The sequence below is a fragment of the Lolium perenne genome, chromosome 3 (genome assembly GCF_019359855.2).
Source record: "Lolium perenne isolate Kyuss_39 chromosome 3, Kyuss_2.0, whole genome shotgun sequence".
Taxonomy (NCBI): Eukaryota; Viridiplantae; Streptophyta; class Magnoliopsida; order Poales; family Poaceae; genus Lolium; species Lolium perenne.
The window spans coordinates 34976149-34996097 of NC_067246.2; the positions used below are offsets into that span (position 1 = coordinate 34976149).

General features: G+C 44.6%; 1 protein-coding gene and 2 long non-coding RNA genes across 4 annotated transcripts; 1 reads left to right on the forward strand and 2 right to left on the reverse strand.

Annotated features, from left to right (window-relative positions):
* Window positions 1-472: 472 nt before the first annotated feature.
* On the forward strand, window positions 473-1746 carry LOC127340761 (uncharacterized). 2 transcript variants are annotated; one of them, XR_011754732.1, is made up of 4 exons: window positions 473-641; window positions 1107-1146; window positions 1241-1369; window positions 1456-1746. It is a non-coding gene; the product is annotated as an uncharacterized lncRNA (long non-coding RNA). The 2 variants fall into 2 exon arrangements; XR_007874855.2 differs by lacking the exon at window positions 1107-1146 and having other exon boundaries at window positions 476-641.
* A 1062-nt stretch (window positions 1747-2808) lies between these two features.
* On the reverse strand, window positions 2809-3635 carry LOC139838395 (disease resistance protein RPS2-like). Its single transcript, XM_071827843.1, has 2 exons — window positions 3038-3635; window positions 2809-2928 (listed from the first exon to the last, which is right to left on the reverse strand). Exons 1-2 carry the CDS (start codon window positions 3583-3585, stop codon window positions 2925-2927), a joined length of 552 nt encoding a protein of 183 aa, XP_071683944.1. The 5' UTR covers window positions 3586-3635; the 3' UTR covers window positions 2809-2924.
* A 2516-nt stretch (window positions 3636-6151) lies between these two features.
* LOC139838396 (uncharacterized) lies at window positions 6152-11542 on the reverse strand. The gene is made up of 3 exons (XR_011754733.1): window positions 11234-11542; window positions 10556-11060; window positions 6152-6240 (listed from the first exon to the last, which is right to left on the reverse strand). It is a non-coding gene; the product is annotated as an uncharacterized lncRNA (long non-coding RNA).
* Window positions 11543-19949: the final 8407 nt, after the last annotated feature.

Below are 19949 nucleotides of genomic sequence, written 5' to 3' on the forward strand. Positions count from 1 at the left end.
ATCGATTTTTCTTTGGGACTCTTTTTGGAGGAGGGCCGGGAGACCAGACCTTATACGTTACTGTGAGCTACCACCACACGAAATTAACGAACGGCGGGCCAACGAAGGGGCGGACGAACGAACCAACGGACGACAGAAACAGGTACGGGAAACCACGGAAACATTAGCTGCTTTATTATTATTAGGTATAGATTTAAAAATTGCTCAATTTGAAAAAATGCACGAGTTTAAAAAGTTCATGAATTCAAAATTTGCTCAAATTTTAAAAAGCTCAAAAAAAACAACATAAAGGCTCGAATTTGAAAAATGCTCAAAACATAAAAAGAAGAAATGCAGAAAAAGGAAAAACAGACAAACGGAAAAAAAAAACAAAAAAAAATCAAAAAAACCGACAGGACCAGAACAAGAACCGAAGAAAAAACACAAAAAGGAATCCAACAGAACCAGATAAGAACCAACGAGAAAACACAAAAGGAAAAACCGCCGAGATGGGCAGCGGCCCGCTCGCTCCACACGTTCTGAGACCCGGAGACGACCCAGTGCCGAGCTTCGCCTTCTCCTTACTGCTTCCTCTGCCATTTTCTCTCCTCCGGGTCATCGTGAGGAGCGATCTCCTCTAGATCTGTTGATGGAGGTTGAAGGTTCGTGTTCTTCTCCCCCCTCCCTCCTCCTCCCCATTTTATGGAGCAGTACCGGTATTCGAACTAATTTCATCTTCGTTTACTTGAGCTCTAGTTTCTGGAGATGGTAGTGGGAGACCGTATGTTTGGTTATATTTGTTCCTCTTCGTAGGTCGGCTCGTAATTCCTGTTCCGTTTTGTCGAGCCCTTAGTCCTAGAGATGATAGGTTGAGATCTCGTGTTGGTTTCCTGATTCGTTGAGAAATTTTTGGTTTCCCGATCTCTTGATGGTATGAGGATTCATTTTGCAGCAATCCCATCTATAGTTGTAGTTTGTGTCTAGGAATGGTATTCTAGGTTGTTTCCCGTGGTCTAAGAAGAGAATGACTTGATTCTTGTCGCCAGTGGTAGTTGTGGTAGGTGTTCGTTTATAGCAATGTGTCAGTGATTTCTTATCACCTGAATAATGTTCCTCCTCGTTTTCAGATTTATGTGGATGGATATAACAGCCTGAATTGATAACATGGTAGTTGCTTGTTGTGTCTTGACTGACTCAACTCTTATTTTCTATACCGTGTATGGAGACGCTGCTCACTAAATCACTAAATTGATGTGTGTAGGTTTTGCATACTCACTCGTGGCCACCTGTTGACTACTCTGGGCTATGGTTTGTGTCCATCTATGGTGCTCCTGTCAGAAATCGTGTACACGTTCATCCTTGCAGATTTCTGCTACTACTACGTGAAGAGGTAAATCCACCATTATTATCATTTATGTTTTAGCATCTTTTTAGTGTTGTGCATATGTGCATAGATGGTTTTCTGATTATTTTCAGTACAAGGATTTCTGAAATTATCAAAATTTGCGTTGATCAACGTACATTTTCGCTATCAATGAGGACTGGTGGTTGGATACATCCTATCGTAATGGATTCTTTTGGACGGTTGATGTTGGAGGATTAGTATTGGCGTGATAAGGAAGGAAGAACTAAACCAACTGATATTTTGAATCATACTGTCATAGAAGATGTCACAGTTTTGTAACATAAAAAAGTTGGGCTGGTAATATATTCTCTGTCACCTCATAATACTGCACTTCATTGATCATTTTGAGCATTTCTACTTTCGTTCTTTGAGTTTTGCTCATAGAATTTATGTTTATTGGCTTTTCCATTCATTGACTTTTCGCTCTTAGATTTTTCGTCCATTGACTTCTTGTTCATAGAATTTTTCTTTCATTGACTTTTTAGTTCATTGACATCTCGTTCATCAAATTTCGTTCATTTACTCTTGTTCTTTCGGTTTTCGCTCATAGAATTTTCATTCATCAATTAAATTAATTGAATTCTCGTTCATAGAACTTTGTTCATTGAGTTTTCCGTTCATTGACTTCTCGTTCATAGAATTTCGTTCATTGACTTTTCGCTCATTGATTGTTCATTCATTGACTTTTCTCGTTCATAGATTTTGTCTTCATTGACTTTTCAGTTCATTGACTTCTCATTCATAAAATTTGATTCATTGACTTCTACTCTTTGAATCTCATTGAATTATAATTCATTAGTTTTTTTGTTCATTGACTTCTCGTTCAATGAATTTCTTTCATTTACTTCCATTCTTTGAGTTTCGCTCAAACATTTTTTGTTCATTTTTTCCCGTACATTTAATTCTTGTTGATTGACTTTTTTAGATAACCCTGTCCTTCCCCTTGTGAAAGAGGGGCACATTGTTGTCGCGATAGAGAAAATTGCCATTTCTCCCGGTTTATTATTGACTTCTCATTCAAAGTAAGATATAGTTTGTAAACCTTCACTCTTTTAGTTTCGCTCATAGATTATTTGTCATTTCATTTTCCATTCATTGACTTCTCATTCATCGGGTTTCGTTCATTTAATTTCACTATTTGAGTTTCGCTCAGTTATTTTTCGTTCATTATCTTTTCTGTTCATTGATTTCTATAGAGGAAATCCTCTATAGAAATGCATCTGTTACAGTTCCAAACACATAGCAAAGCCCTCATGAAAACCACTCGCACACACAAATGCAGATATGCAGCCTCGTAGAACACACATGAGGCCGCTGCAATTACAAGCCACACAACACAGGGAGGTATGTGTACGCAGGCACATACTCGCCCTCTTCTTATTTGAAAGCCACACACAAATCTAAGGTGAGAGTCACTGTAATCTCGCACATAAAACATAACACAAGACGTACTCGCTGAAGGCCATAACATAAGACATAACACAGGACCGTCCATCAATTCCACGTGGTGATGAAAGAAACAGAACGGTGCAGAGTTGGATCACCTAGGTGATCGGAGAGACGGAGCAACAAAATGGTGAGTCAGTATCTGAATGCAAACAACAACAATGCAGAACTAAAAGAGCAAATGTGGATTCAGCAGTATCATCCTACCTGAGGAAGGAGACCCTGGGAAGTTTCTTCTTGTAGTGGCGCGAGTGGACCGGCGCCTCGAAGTGGTCTGGGCGGTGGCTGGTGTCCCACTCCAGAGCGTCCCACACGTCTTTCTCGATCTCTACGGTCGGCTTCTTCTCGCCGTGGGCACGGCTCCCCACGGATGGCAGCCTGCGCAGGCCCCAGCATCCCCTGATCTTGATGCTCTCGAGCGCAGGAGCCACCATCTTGACCTTGCATATCTGCTGCAGCTTCGGGAGGTCGTGCAGGTGGATGGTTGTCAGCTTCGGGAATACTAGGCCATCGGTGATTATTTCCTCTGGGTACCCTCCGTCCAGTGTGAAGATGTGGCCAAGGTCACCACAATGGATGATGTGGAGCGTCTCCAAGTTGGGGAAGGAGGAGACCCACATCGGGATCACGAACTTGAGGCTGGGGCAGGAGCGCAGGTGTAGGTGCTTTAAATTTTTGAATGAAGTACTCGGGGAAGCCCTGAAAAGTGAAAAACGGCTTACACCTTTGCTCTTGCTCCATATGCAGCGGGCCATTAGGAGATCTGATGCCCAGAAGGTCTCCAAATTATAAAATCTCCAGTAACGCGAAGCGAAGACGGTATCCACCTTAGGGCACCTCTCGACGCGGCACCACTTAAGGGCGCTCGACTGGTAGATTCTTACTTTTTTTTGAAAATGGGCAATCGGCAGGAGGTTTTCAGATGTGTCTTTAGGAACAATATCATGTATCGAGACATCGTGCAAATGCAGGGATTCAGCATCACTCATCATTTCACCTAGTCCTCCCTCTAGTCCATTATCCACATAGCAGCTCCCTTCAGCAATCTCTACATGCCGGTCCAACTGTGTTGCCGGGGGTTGCGGAAAATCCTGCATAGGGGGATCTCCAACCATACTAAGGACATCACCGTACTCCCCTGCTCGAATAAGGTGTTGCGAGCTTCCTTGATCACACTGGTCAAACTTCTCGTTATTGGTTTCTTCAAATTGAATAACTCCATCACACATGGGTGAAGAGGCGACATGGATATTATAATGGACTTCCTCACTTGTGCGCCCCCGGATTTTATAAGGAGGTAATAGTAATTCCATGAAAGAGTAAGCAATCCTAGCATCCACAACAATAGCATGCAACTTCAACCGGCAGGAGTTGGTCTTTTCGATAAATGGCCGAGGACACACGATTCCAGCTCGAGTGTCTATGCAGATCAACTCTAGGCTAGTCATTAACTTAGATCTACCACTGCTGGGGAAAAATATAATAGCACGAAGGTGCTTGCATCCTATAAGAAATAACCTCTTGAGCCTTGGGACTTGCACCACCATAGTCTTGAAATCAAGTACCTTGATCGCAGTTCCAGAGAGGTCCAGTTCCACGAGATTGTTTAGCCCACGCAAGAACAGATTATCCAGTTCTGTGCATCCTTCTAGAGAGATCTTGGACGTGTTGATATCCTTCTTACCTGCTGCTGTAGACGGACGTAAATGTTTCGGAGGTAGCTCAGTTGTTGATCTATGCTGGGAAGCAGGCCCATATCCATCAAAGCTAAATGACTTGAGGGAAGGAGGAAGCCTATCAAGTGCAACAATGTTTTCTAGTCCAACACAGCCATCAAGTATGAGCACCTGCAAGCGACTCACCTTTGATAGGCTTATTGGAAGCTTTTCAATGTCACTATTCCCTGACAAATCAAGTATTTCCATACTTGTTTTATCTGTAAAGGAGTTGTCAGCATCATTTGACGTCTGCCATGGACATGTTGGTTTGATTATTCGGAGCCTTTGGAGGTTAGGTAGCCGCCCTTGTAGGTCAGCGGTATACTGCCAGCCCCTAACTCCCTCTATATATAGATCCGTGATATTTGTCATGAGGTCCATCTTTTCTTGGGATAATATTTCATTCCAATCTGTATGACGCAAGTCCAACACCATCAGGCCATACAAGCATGTCCACCCTTCATGATTCCCCGTTTCACCTATTTTGCTATTTGTACAATGGTCCAGTCCAAGGAATCTTAGATCACGACACTTCAAGAAAGGTGGTGACGCAAAATTAAAAGCACAAGAACAGAGAACTAGCACAGCAAGCTTGATGGCATGTTCAAAAAATCCATTTGGTAAAGTTTGTGGGTGATCGGATCTTTGAAATGTTAGGAAGAAAGAGGATACCGTCGCAGGTATATTCTGCATGCCATGTAGTTCGGTGGTCCTCGATGTGACTGAAATCCAATGATATCGGCCTTCTTTGTAGACATCATCATCTTTAATTGCCAGAAAAGGAGCAGGCTCCAAATGTTTCATGAATTTTTTAAGAAAAGTGTCTAGCAGAGAAGGATCACACTTCCAATTTATCTCACGACACAGTGCATTACTAATATCTTTTGCTCTGTCACCTTGTATGATCGCATCACATATCCAATAGCTGGAGGTGTGAGCAACCCAAGCGAATTTAGTGCTGGTGTGGAAATTATAATACAGGAATAAGTCATAGAGACAGCAATATTCAACCATCTTTGGGTCAATCTCCAGTATGCATGGAATACGGGCAACTATGGCGGCAGCTTCTTGACGCAGCAGTCCAAGGAACTCTGAACTTTTCAATTCGATAAGTTGTGCACGAGGAAACAACAAAACATGAGTATATCCTGTCTTGGTTTGAATCATATGACGGTCATTGTTTATGGTCAGGCATCTTCTGCTGAATGTCCATAGCATTTTGCTCTTGCAAAATTCAAAGGGAGGAATCCCAAATCTGGTTACATCAACGTCATCCCCAGATCCATTAAGAAAAATCATAATAAATTGATAACTTGTCAGGGTCTGATAAATCATTTTACCAACATCTAATATCGCATCCCTAGAGCCCTGGTCAACTGCACGAAAGTCATCCTCCTCATCCTGCTTGTCAAAAATGGCCATTACTGAGCTGTCAAGGTTCAGTTCTTTTGCAATTTCTCTCTGCATTGCTCTTTTGCTTTTCCACTCGGAGCAATCTATAAAGATTATTCTATCAAAGCATAGTTCTGGAGTGCCTTTCCTAGACAGAAGCACTGCTGCTATGGATCTAAGAACTGCAGTTGCTCCAAATCCATTCCAACCATCAACATAGAAGACCTTATCCATGTCTTGCCTGCGAAACTTATATAATATATCCTCTGTGGCTTTGTCAGCATTGTTGCCTCTGTAGCCCTGAAGTAAAAGACGTTAATAAGTTAGCTGGCGAACCAGTATTTAAGCTCTCATCTGGAGTGCCTTTAACGTATACCAACAGGGCATCTCAGTACACTGGCGAACCAGTATTTAAGCTCTCATCTGAAACACAACTACAGCTATGACCTGCTCATGCCAAAGTAGCTGCCGTGAGTAATATTTGGAGCATATCTACCGATGGACCCAATAACGACCCTCACAGGCCTATTGAGGTTGTGGACACAAAATAAGGTTTTCACAAGTGTTTCCAAGAAGCGCCGGCATATTTTGGACACCAATATAATAGCCTGCACTTTCAATTCGCGTGGGGGCTGATTGAGAGCGCCGGCTTCAAACTCTACCTCAACAGAAGTCAATTATCCCATCTGTAGTGGAGGCTGGGGTATAGCGTCATAAAAAAAAACTCATTTCTAGTGAGAGTGGCCCTAAATATTTTCCTCTCTCTTACTTTTTTCGGCCCACCTTTTTTTTTTTTGATAATTTACCTTTTATTACTTTAACAAGCAATTACACCTGCAGAACTAGGATGCCGTTAAGATTCCTCTAAGTACTTATGAAATAAGAAAAAAGGCGGAATACATGTCATGAATACATGTCATAACGAGAAAATGTAAAACGGCTATGAAATAGGAGGAGCTTCAATCTGCAAATTATGCGGCCACCCATGTAGGGAAAAAGTATCCCTCGCCGTAGCCTTCCAATCGTGTATAGACCTCCGAAAAGAGCTCGTGATTCTCCACCCGTTGAAGAGGCGACCACAAGCGGAGAATACCGGTACATCTGTAGATAACCAACAACATCAAGGTTCTTCTCCGCCTTGCGACGCATGGCCTTCTGCATCATGTCTTCGTCAGTGGCTCCCGCTCCATCCTTCGTCATCGCATGTCTACCGCTCCGCCTAACCTCTGGCTGAGGACTGGCGGGGGACACGCTGGCTGAGGATGAACAGTAGGCATCGGTGATGAAGATCCTGATCACCGCGGAGAACTTGCCGACGAAGTGGAAGAGGACGGAGTTAACCCCTCCGTCACCGTTGTAGGACATGCCGTCCTGGGCGAGCCCGATGGAGGGGGAAAAGTCGCTGAAGACCCCTCCACTGCCGTGACGCCCTGCCCACGAGCATCCATCGACGACCCAGCTGGAACCTTCGCATGAAGGACCTGCCCTGTCGGTGCTCCAAACGTTGGAGATACCGGCCTCTCGACGCCAGGAAGCTTGACCGCCTCCGGGGCAGTTAGTACGTCCGACTAAGCTAGGGACGCGGGTCTAGCCTCCTCCTGAGACCGAGATGCCCCGATGGCGTCGGCCCAACCTCCGCCCGAGGTGGCGCCACCATCGAAGAAGTCGTCCGCGACCGCCTAGCAAAAGGCGAGGGGCCGTCTTTCCGCCCATGAGCGTCACACGCCTCAGGCACGGGAGGCGACGTGGTCATCCGCGCCGCGAGCAGGGGTCCAAAACCGCCTGGCCGCTGCGAGCCCGCCGCCGATGTCGGTGAACATGGCGGCGTGCACGGCCTCAATTTTCGTGGAGACTCGTCGATGAGGACCGGGCCCGGCCTAGTGCGCCCCTGCATAAAAGAGCGTATGCGAGAAGGGGTAGCCTGCCTAGAAGGAGTCGGTGGAGACGCAACAATGTGCGTCGAAGACGCCCTAGCACGAGGAACAATCTCTTTCCCCCTCAGAGTAACCGGAGAATGGTTAAATGGAGTCAAAGCTATCTGTGCACTAGAAAAAGGTGCTGATGTCTTCCTCGAACCATACGAAGGATGACCATCGACCTCCATATTAGCCACATCCGGTGCAACACTCTTAGTCGGACCATCGGACTTGTCCGCCTCCATCCCATGAGCGTCGTCGTCATCTCTGTCCCCTCCCCAAAAGAAAGGCCGAAACTAGGGATCCGGGACAAAACCCGCCACCTCTCTACTATAACGCAACCTATAACCATTAAGCTTCAACAAAGCAACCACCTCCAAGCATGGAGGTGATGAACCAACCACATCCTTCTCCAAAGGCGCCAAGTCTCTCATGGCAACAAGAATACGAACAATACCCTGACTCCTGAGAGTAACAAGATCAACATCCTGGGTAGAGCCAATCAGAGAACCAACCGCCCAAAGCCCATGGAAATGCCTAATGGTGTAAGGAACACCATCAACATGCGCCCACACTGGTCCATAACAAACTCCGGGACAATATCCTGTTGCTTCCATGAGCTAACCAGGGCCTGCGCCTTGATCTTAGGAACATTCATCTGCATCCCATCAATCCTAGACAAGTCCTCCGCCATAGGTATGCAAATAAGAAAAGCATTGGCCCCATGAGAAATGGCCTCCCACTTCCAGGTAGGATTACCTGGACACATACGGGCCATCAGCCTCTGAATATCCTCAGCAGTGATTGTCTCCTCCCTGAAACCTGCACAAGAGCAGTAGGCACCCTAGAAGGAACTAAGTGGGGCTTATGAACTGAGTCTGGTAGGTGCATATTAAGCGTCACATCATGTCCACAACCCACAAAGTAACCAAGCGGCTTTGGAAGCTTCAAAATCGGACATTGGATCGTCGGATGCGCAACCGAGTCACACACCAAGCAGTAGTGTATCACCTTACATTATTTGGTGGTATGAGCAGCGTCCTGTCTTCTTTTGCTTTGTAATTGCCAAACAGTCTCTGGGGCCTCCACCGATGGGGACAGTCGGTGCCACCGTTGCCACAACAGGAGGGATCAGAGCAGGCTGCCCCTGAACCACTAGACTCGGTTGCACAAACTGCTGAGGTAAAATCATCTGGCCCCCAGCCGAGGCCACCAACCCTGTTGTAGGCGGAACTACATGATTGGCATTCTTCTTCTTCTTCCTCTTCTTCTGATGTACCGTCTGATTACCCTGCTGTTGCAGAGCAAACTGAGGATTCGCCGGTGCCACAGCCTGCTGAGGGTATTGAAGAAACTGCCCCAGGAACTGCTGATACTGCTGCTGGTGCAACCGACGTGTCATCTGCTGATGCGGAGGGCGGAAAGCAACGGGAGGCCGAAACCCTGGCGCCAGGCCAGACGGCATCGACACCCCTTGAGGCCAACCCTGGAAGCCGGGCGGCCCTGCGTACGGTGCGGCACCGTTGGATTTCGTGGCGGCACCGTTGGATTTCGTGGCCTCCGTCGGCCTAACTACAGGCGCGGCCACCCCGGCCGAGGCAGCCGACGGCATCGGCGGCTGCTGCGGCACACCAGCCATCCCCTGGGAAGAGCTCGACTGTGAGACCACGGACGCGAAGGAGCGCAGAAACCTTGGCGTGGATGAACACGACGACAAGAAGACGACAGCGCCGATGGCTCGAGCTTGCACGAGGTGATCACGGACGGCAGGCGTGATCGCGATCGGCGGCGAGTGTCCCGTGATCACGTGCTGCAGGGGAGACGTGATCGCGCGTGAGCGTAGTACGCCGATCCGCCGGCCCCTCACGCTGGTGTTGACAACTTTCGTTTAACTGCATGGAGAGGCATGCATGGACTATTGTGGTTGTCTATAGGGGCTATTGCTGGCGGCACAACTGAGGATGGCAATGTGTAGGATATGGGTAGGGTACATCAATACCATACCCATATATACCCGTATAGTTAGCCAGTAGAAAATTATACCCATACCTGTATGAAACTTTACCCTTACCATACCTGACCGGTACCCGTACCCATCTGGTACCCAACGGGTAGATCAAGTAATACACAACTTATTTAAAACTTTAAATTGATTAAGCATATTTGACAAAAAAATCAATTATCTTAACTCAAAGTACATGAGATTATCACAGTTTAGAAATCACAACCTCATACTCAAAACTCATAAGTCAAGGAGAGTAGATATGCGACATGGCAGTATAAACAAGTAGGGTGTGTGTATACCCATGTGTACAAGTCTATACCGGTGCCCTATCCACCGACATAAAGAGTAGGATACGGGTACTGCCCATTGGTATAAAATTGTGCTTATACCCTGCAGTTGTTTGGGCACAACTAGAACGGCCGGGGAACCTATGTCCTATGGGTTATCTTCTTGCTACATTCGATCCGTTACAAAAGGCTCAGGGTTCATCAGAGCTATCTGGATCTCTAGCAAGTTATTGATCAAGTGCTCTCAGTCTCTAGCTAGTCTCTAAAGACGCCAAGACGTCACGAGGGCACACCCCACCACACGGCGTGATAAAAAAGGTCGTGTATGTGCGGATCGCATAATGTAGCAAACCTCAACTGGAATTAATCGAAGCTAGTTTCCGACGTAAGATCAACAAGAGCATTACCTCTGCGCGAGAAGTAAACATGATGAGTACACAGCGTCCAAGACCAATAGAGAAAAGTAGCGCCGAACTTAATCCAATACCAAGAGAGAATCGCAAGAGGACTAATGTATGAAGAACTCCTCTGATGGGAAATACAACAGCAAATTCAACCCATCAGTTGAAGATGGATCTCTTGCGACACCGCCTGCATACAGAACAGCAAATGACAAGATCGATGGTAAGTTACCTTGGCAGCACACAAGCACAACTTGCCAAAAAATATTCTTTCAAAAGGAGATCAGCTTGAAGAAACACAAGTATTGATTGAAATTTCACGAGTACCCTGATCAGATTCTGCACAAATGCAAGATATGCAAGGAAGCAGGAGCCCTCGGCAAGCTTAATAAATCATGAACTGATGAGGACTCATGACGAATATATCCTTAGGTCAAAGACCAAGAGAGAAAAGCAGCAGCAAATTCGACCAGTCTAACCCATCACTCGAAGATCTCTCTACCCACAGCACCTGCATATTTATTACCAAAGAAACCACGGCAATATATTACTTATATTTCACCGTTGTTAATTAACCATCAGTGGTACTTAGTTGCAAGCCAGGTATGGGCCGAAACATGGTTAATATGGTACAAAGAAAGTAAGGCGGCAAAATGCTAGTGTTTGTCAGTAGCTAGCAAATACCTTGACAGCAGACAAGAACAGCTTGAGAAAACAGAAGTGTTGATCAAAATTCCTGAATTAGTCTGATATTCTTCAGACTTAAACTATTAATCCACCCCAAAACCAGAGCAGAGACGCGAGACATGCATGCAGAAGTATGAGATGTGGATTTGCTTGTCGTCTAATCTATGCGACTAAAGAGTGCATACTTGCTTGCTTGTTGTCTCCATATACACGGGCTGCATGGTGACCCCTTTAGCTTCTCGATGCTCTCCTCGTTTTTCCTCTTTTCCAAAGCATGAAGCAAAACATATACGCTGATCTGCTTTTTCTTTTTCTTTTTTTCTTTCTGAAGATGATTCAGATGGTCCAACAGCAACAGTAACAGGTTCGCCCCAGCGACGGATGGATGGCCAGTGGCCGGCAAAGTGCGACGATTCCTTCTCCTCTTTGATCAAAGCTAAAGAGTGGCAATCGGGATCCAATCCAGAAGAACTACCCGGATCTCAGTTCTTCCCGCACCCGGCGCCGCGGGATGGGAAGGCTGAGCAAAGTTGAGGAATGGGACGAGCTACTCGATTCTTTTTTCGCGAAAACGCAAAAGCCTTGCGTTTCGATGCATTGATAGATAAAGAAGTTTCAATGCATTGATAGATAAAGAAGGTTTGTATGTACAATGTCCTCAAGAAGGACCAATGCCACGCCGTACAACTCAACCCAAAAGACCTAATCTAGGGGAGGAGTTGGCGAAGCCCTTGGGCGCCGCGCCTCGGCCCTGATGTCACTGAATAAGGAGGTCACCGAGGGACGCGCGTTGTCGAAGACCGCCGCGTTCCTGTGCTTCCAAATCCACCACGCCGTGAGCATGATGAGTGACGATGTTCTTTTGCGCAACTGGCGTGGGGAGGTCCGCACCACCAGCGACCACCACTCCACGAAGTCACCCTCAACCGTAGGAGGCCCAGCTGTGGATCGAATCCACGACAGAATCTCAAACCAAACTGTCCTAGAGAAGGAGCAACCGATCAGGATGTGCGCCATGGTCTCCACTGACTGGTCGCACAGCGGGCATCTTGTCGCATGGGGCAGTCCCCGACGCGTCAGACGCTCACTCGTCTAGGACCTATCTTGGCAAGCAAGCCAGATAAAGAACACTAACCTTGGTAGCGCCTAGGATTTCCAGTTCAGCTTCCAGGAGCCTGATAAGATCGCCCCCTGGAAGAGGGCGTCATAACATGAGCTGGAGGAGTACTGGCCATCCGTCGTCCAACGTCAAACCAACTTGTCCTGATCCGGGGAGAGCACCATGTCCCTGAGCCTAGTCCAGAGCTGAACATACTGCCATAGGGCCAAGGCGCTCGGTGCACCCACGATGTCCGATATCCAGCTGCGCTCCACCAGCGCCTACCGCTTCCTGCTGTGCTTGGGGATGAGCGCATAGACCTTCGGCGCTAGCTCCCTGATGGACTTGCCATCCAACCATCTATCCTCCCAGAAGAGAGCGGATTCGCCGTTGCCCACCACCATAGAAGTGAAGGCGACGAAGGCGTCCAACTCGATCTTTGAGAACTGCATGTCGAGTCCACGCCAAGTCGTTGGGGGTCTGTCCGCATCCTCCATAGCAAACGAACCCAGAGGCTGATGGTAGTGCGGGTGAGATCTGGGATCCCTAAACCCCCAAACCGGAGCGGGCGGCACACCCTCGACCAGTTGACATGGCAGTGGCCACCGTTGGCCTCTGCCCTGCCGGCCCAAAGGAAGCTTCGCAGGATCTTGTTAACATGCTTCATCGCCTTCTTGTTGAAGCTTAACACTGTCAACACCCGGCTTTTTAAGTCCAGATGCCTATTATGCCATTCATCGCAATCCCAGGAATATTGTTTTTGTGAGACATAATAGATTGATATCACAGAACATCATTCATTACAACATCATAATAGTCTTACAGATAAAGGATCACATGATCCAGTCTCATTACAATAATAGTTGATCTATTGATCAAGTACAAAACACAGCGGAAGCGAAGTAGCGTAGTAGCAGTCCATCTGTTCCACAGGCAACTGTTGACGTCAGGAGTGGTCCTAGTTGTCGTAGACGTCCTGCTGTCCATCTTCCTCGTACTGTTGTTCTCCTTCATAGTCTGGCCATTTGAATAGCCAGGGACAAAGCCATGAGTACTTTAAAGTACTCGCAAACTAATACTAGTGTAAGCACTATCAACTATAGTAAAGGGGTGCTAAGCTCTAAGTTTATTTGCATAAAGCCAATTTTAGTTCACAAACATTTAGTAAAAGCCTCTTCATTTGCTAACTAACTCAAGTGGGAACATTAGTGTCATTCCCACAACTTTGTTGTGATTCAAGTCAAATTCACCATTCACCCTTCAAGTTCAAGTCACCAGTCATATTTCACATTTTTTAAAATGGTCTGATGATGGAACAGTATGGCCTTTCCAACCGTCCATAACCGTGGACGCGGTTATTCGAATAGTTTTACACTCTGCAGAGGTCGTACACTTGTGCCACAACATTTGCAATAATCCGTCAGGGTTAACTGGCCTTGATTTATCACACTCCGTGTGCGGACTACCAACCATAATCTTTCACTTACATACCCTAGTATAGGCACCTCTCCCCATGAGCTTGGTCTCCCAGTGAAGACAAACCGTCAGCCTGGGAACTGCACAGGGCTTGGGACGGACATTCACCTCATTTCACATCAATTCACTTTTAACGGAGGCAGCCTCGGTATAACCCCTATGACGCTTGTTCAGAGGGAACCCATACTAAGATACATAAACTTCCAGTTAAGCCCTTACCCATAATCAGGTATTGTGGGGGTACTTTGCAAAATTGGAATGGTATCGCATCCGAACCAAACCATCAGTTTTTGTAAAGTTCACCATGTCATTCACAAGTCACATTTGATACGTCCAAAACGTATCTACTTTCCCGAACACTTTTGCTATTGTTTTGCCTCTAATTTGTGTATTTTGGATACAACTAACACGGACTAACGCTGTTTTCAGCAGAATTGCTCTGGTGTCTCGTTTTTGTGCAGAAATTCAACTTTCAGAAAAATCCTCGGAATTTATGTCAAAGGGCCTCTTGAATCTAAGAGCGGGTGGTGAAGTTGGGCACTCTCGAAACCTCTGTTATGACTTATTTTGTTCACCTTTTGGTTGGTTTTAGACTGGTCTCCCGGAGAAGTAGGCGACGGTAGAAAGCATTTTTATTACTCCTGTTGAAGGAGGCAGTGGTCCAATTGGCTATTGAAGTCGGTGGATTCTGCCCAGAGTAATCTCTAAAATAGTGAAGTCATTTTTTCCAGAAGAATCACGGAGCCAGAAGGGCAGACCTGGGGGAGTCCCAGGCCCCCCAGACAACAGGCCGGCGCGACCTGGAGGGGGGGCGCGCCGCCCTAGTGTGTGGCCCCCTCGGCCAGCCTCTGACGCCCTCCTCTGGACTACTTAAGGGTTTCGATCTAAAAACGCGAGACGAGAAGTCGAAGTCACCAGAAACCATCCAGTACGCCGCCACCGTCGCGAAACTCCGTCTCGGGACCGGAAACTCCGTTCTGGCACTCCACCGGGACGGGGAATTGGAGGAGATCATCGCCATCATCACCACCGACGCCTCTCCATCGACCAGCCATGTTTCCCCCATCCATGTGTGAGTAATTCCCCCGCTGTAGGCTGAAGGGGATGGTAGGGATTGGATGAGATTGGTCATGTAATAGCATAAGATTGTTAGGGCATAGTGCCTAGTGTCCGTAATTGGTACTTTTATGATATTGTTGCAACTTGTTATGCTTAATGCTTGTCATTAGGGCCCGAGTGCCATGATCTCAGATCTGAACATGTTATCAATTCATGATGATATTCATTGCTTTATGATCTTACCTGCAAGTTGTATACACGTATTGTTGTCCGGAACCCGAGGCCCCAAAGTGACAGAAATTGGGACAACCGAAGGGGAAGGCGGTGATATGAGGATCACATGTGTTCACGGAGTGTTAATGCTTTGCTCCGGTGCTCTATTAAAAGGAGTACCTTAATTTCCAGAAGATTCCCTAGAGGCCCGGCTGCCACCGGCTGGTAGGACAAAAGATGTTGTGCAAGTTTCTCATTGCGAGCACGTACGACTAAATATGGAACACATGCCTATTGATTGATTAGTACTTGGATACCGTTTTATTACTATCTGCAAATGACCTACTTGATTGTTACATGAGTTTCTCTCATCCATGCAACGCCCGTTCATCCATCCCTGTGCCTACAGTATTTTAATCCCGCTGTTTACTATAATCACTACTGCTGTCTTTGTTACTCTGTTGGTGTTATTTCACTCATCGCATCTTGCTATAAAGCTGTTACTCGATAAACTCTTGCGAGCAAGTCTGTTTCCAGGTGCAGCTGAATTGACAACTCCGCTGTTAAGGCTTTCAAGTATTCTTTGTCTCCCCTTGTGTCGAATCAATAAATTGGGTTTTACTTCCCGCGAAGACTGTTGCGATCCCCTATACTTGTGGGTCATCAAGACTATTTTCTGGCGCCGTTGCCGGGGAGCATAGCTTTATTTGCAAGTTCACTTGGATTGATATTGTTCGCTGCAAATTCTCCATCATGGGTAAACCTCGCGATACTAAAGTCGCCATATTATCATCCACTACAAGAAAAGGTACAACTCTGAGTACCTCTGCTGCTCTTGATTCACCATCTGTGATAGATAAACTTGTTTCACCACCACAAGCTTCACATGCTGGTACTTCTGCTAGATCTGAAAATTCCTCTTATAATTTTGATGATGCTTCTGCTGTGCTTGATAATGATGGTTCGTTAGGATCTTTTCTAGATGCTACGATTGCTAGGTCTACACAAATTGAAAGTACTGAAACTCCTAATGAAAATGCTGCTACACCTGTTAATTCACCTGAGTCTGTTGAATACTCTAGTGATGATCTTGATGAAGATTATGTAGAACTTGATGACGATTTTATTGATAAATGCAATGCTACTACTGATGCAAGAAAAATTAAAAAGTTGCTTGCACAACATACTGTTAGATATAAACTGTCTCCTGATCCTAAATTTGCCACATCTCCTATAAACATTAAGGATAAGGATTATGATTTTTCTCTTGATTTATCTCATATATCTATTGTTGAGAAAACACCATTTTGTGGTACTGAAAAAGAAAGTGCTGTAGAACACATGATTAAGCTGTCTACTCTGAGTAGCTTGTTTTCTGATGATGTTAAGAAGCGTACTTATTTCGTTGCTAAATTTTTTCCTTTCTCATTAAAGGATGATGCTAAAACTTGGTATAATAGTTTGCCACCTGATTCTATTGATAGTCCAAAAGAATTGCTTGATGTTTTCTTCCGGAAATACTTTCCTGCTAGTGCTCAACATATTGCTTTGCAGAGAATTTATAATTTTGACCAGGAAGATGGAGAGAAATTGCCCGAGGCTTGGGCGAGATTTTGCTCTCTTATTAGAGCTCGGCCTGAACATGATTTGGAAAAGCATGATTTACTTGATATATTTTATAGTGGACTAACCATTGAGTCTACGGCATACCTGGATAGTTGTGCTGGTTGTGCTTTCAGGAAAAGAACTCCAGACGACGCTGAAGAATTATTGGCGAGAATAGGCCGGAATCATGATGATTGGTCTACACCTGAACCAACCCCGACACCAATATTGAAGAAGAGGGGTATGATTAAATTAAATGATGAAGATATGAGGGAAGCCAAGAAATCTCTTAAAGAGAAGGGTATTAAATCCGAAGATGTGAAGAATTTACCTCCCATAGAAGATTTATGTAAGATCACTCCCCCTTCATCCATGATTGAGGTACACTCTCTTGAACGCTTTACTAGGGAAGATATTCCGTATTCAAAACCTCCTGCTCAATGCTTAGATGAGTTTGATAATTATATTGTTAAGCAAAATAATTTCAATATGAGAGTAGAGAATCATTTAATGGAAAATTCTCGAGCTATTAGTGAATTGCATGGTATTGTGGAGAGAACCTCCAATGATGTTAAGATGCTTGTTAAACATTTTCATATGATTCAAACTCAAATTGATCAACTCACTAAAGTGCAAAATGATTTGTTAAAAGATAATTCTAAAGAAAAACATGCTTATGAAGTAACAACTAGAGGCGGTGTTTCTACCCAGGATCCTCTATATCATGAAGGGCATCCCAAAAGAGTTGAACAAGATTCTCAACGAACTGAAACTAGTGCTCCATCTATGAAAAAGAAAAAGAAACATAAAAATGTTGTAGAATCCTCTGAGCCTGTTAATGATCCTAATAGTATTTCTATTTCTGATGCTGAAACTGAAAGTGGTAATGAACATGATAAAGATAATGATAAGAATGATGCTTCTGATAAAGAAGAAGTTGAAGAAGAACCTGAAAAGCATGCTAAAAATAAAAAGTATACTAAAGAAGATTTTATTGCTAAGAAACATGGTAATGAAAGAGAACCTTGGGTTCAAAAGCAAATGCCTTTTCCTGCTAAGAAACTAAAATCAAAGGAAGAAGAACACTATAACAAATTCTGTGATTGGATGAAACCTTTATTCTTGCAAATACCTTTGACTGATGCTATTAAATTGCCTCCTTATTCAAAGTATATGAAAGATATTGTCTCTAACAAAAGGAAAATTCCTAATGAGGAGATTTCCACTATGCTTGCTAATTACTCTTTCAATGGCAAAGTTCCAGAGAAGCTTGGCGACCCAGGTATACCGACTATTCCTTATTCTATTAAGAATAATTATGTTAGAACTGCTCTATGTGATTTGGGAGCAGGTGTTAGTGTTATGCCTTTCTCTCTTTATAAGAGACTTTATTTGGATAAGTTGATACCAACTGATATATCTTTGCAAATGGCTGATAAATCTACTGCTATTCCTGTTGGTATATGTGAGGATGTTCCTATTCAAGTTACTAATAACTGCTTGATATTAACTGATTTTGTTGTGTTGGAAATGGCTGAAGATGATAATATGTCTATTATTCTTGGGAGACCTTTTCTTAACACCGCAGGGGCTGTTATTGATTGCAATAAAGGAAAAGTTACTTTCAATGTCGATGACAAGGAGCATACTGTTTATTTTCCCAAGAGGATTGATAAAGTATGTGGAGTTAATACAATTTCTAATGTGAGAACTATCAAAGTGGGAACTATTGATTGTCCTATATATGAGTCTAAGCAAGGATATCAAAATATTATGATTGGATCCATATCAATACAATTCAAGGTAACATGATTGATTTGAGATTTATTTCTTCTTATGCTATGTAAAATTTATTTGGTGGCAAGACTTGATCAACCTTGTTAACAAATTCATTTTATATGCATAGAGGAACTAAACAACATCTCTTTCTTCCTCCAGTTGTTTTACTTGCTGTAGCACTTTTGTTTTGCAAAGTTCTTTAGTTAATTAGAGATTTTAAAAATCTTTTTCTGCCCAGTAATAATAAATTCAATACCCAGAAATGTGCATTTTTCAAAGTTGTCAAAAATTCACAAAAATTATACCGTTGGTCTTATTTTTCGAAGAAGCACCTGGGAGCACCTGGGGATGACCAGTGGGGCACCCCATGGTGGCACCCCACAGGCCGGCGCGGCCAGCAAGGGGGGCGCGCCACCCTGTTGTGTGGGCCCCTCCTTGCCCCACTTCTTCATCTCTTCCTCCCATCTCACTCTCTCTCCCAAAAAAACTCGTACTCACTTTCTCTCACTCGCGTTTCTGCTCAAGAGCTCAAGATTTCTCGATCTCTTTGCTCAGCCCAGATTTCTGTCTGAAATTTGGCACATTTGCTCTCCGGTATGTGACTCCTCCGATTATCCAAGTAGAATTTTGTTTGGTTGAGTATATCTTGAATATTTTGCTGCTGTAGGTAACATGTTTAGTGAGCTTGCATGCTTGTTCTAAGTGGTAAAAATTAGTTTTGATGCATGTTTAGTACTCTAGCAAGTTCCTACAGTAGTTTCCCTCGATTATATGTCATCAAATCAAATTTTATAATGGTTGTTGAAAAATTTCAGAAAAGGAAGATGGATAATTGTAACTTTGGAGAAGTGTTTGAAAGAGAGACGACAAGCACGGGGAGGCCTTCTAGGACCGCCACCCGATTTAGGCGATCCTATAATGAGGACGTCATCGCACCGAGCTTCGAACCCGAAGAGGACAATGGAGTCCCTAACGCTTCATCTTTCCCATGTTACAACTTTTTGAGTAATGCAGGGTTGCTGGATGATTTCTTGACCCTCGTTGGTAAGGCGGGCTTAACCACCTACATGGGAGATGAGAGGGAGCAATACCACATGCTCACTAAAATCTTTGTGGAGAGCTTTAAGTTCAACAACAAGCACTATCACCCGACAGTTGCATTCAGGATCTATGGTAATCCTATTACTATAAAGTTGGGGGATTTTTGTACTGCATTGGATATTTCCCCTGTAGGTACAGCAAAGAAGATCGAGGACAACCCCAAGGCTTTGTTGGAGCTCTATCGAGAAATCACCAATGATGATTTCCGCACCATTCAGTGTGGCAAGATAAGAAACATTCAACTCCCCGCCATTAAGTATTTTGCTTATTACCTTGCTACTAGCATTCTTGGTAGGGAGAACACTAGTAATATTTCTAGTTATCATCTTGCTTTCTTAATTACTGCACTCACTGGAGAGACACCTTATCATCTTGGTGCTC

Bases quoted from the DNA above. Each gene is read 5' to 3' on its own strand.
- LOC139838395 (XM_071827843.1), bottom strand. From the start codon at position 3,585: ATGGCCCGCTGCATATGGAGCAAGAGCAAAGGTGTAAGCCGTTTTTCA.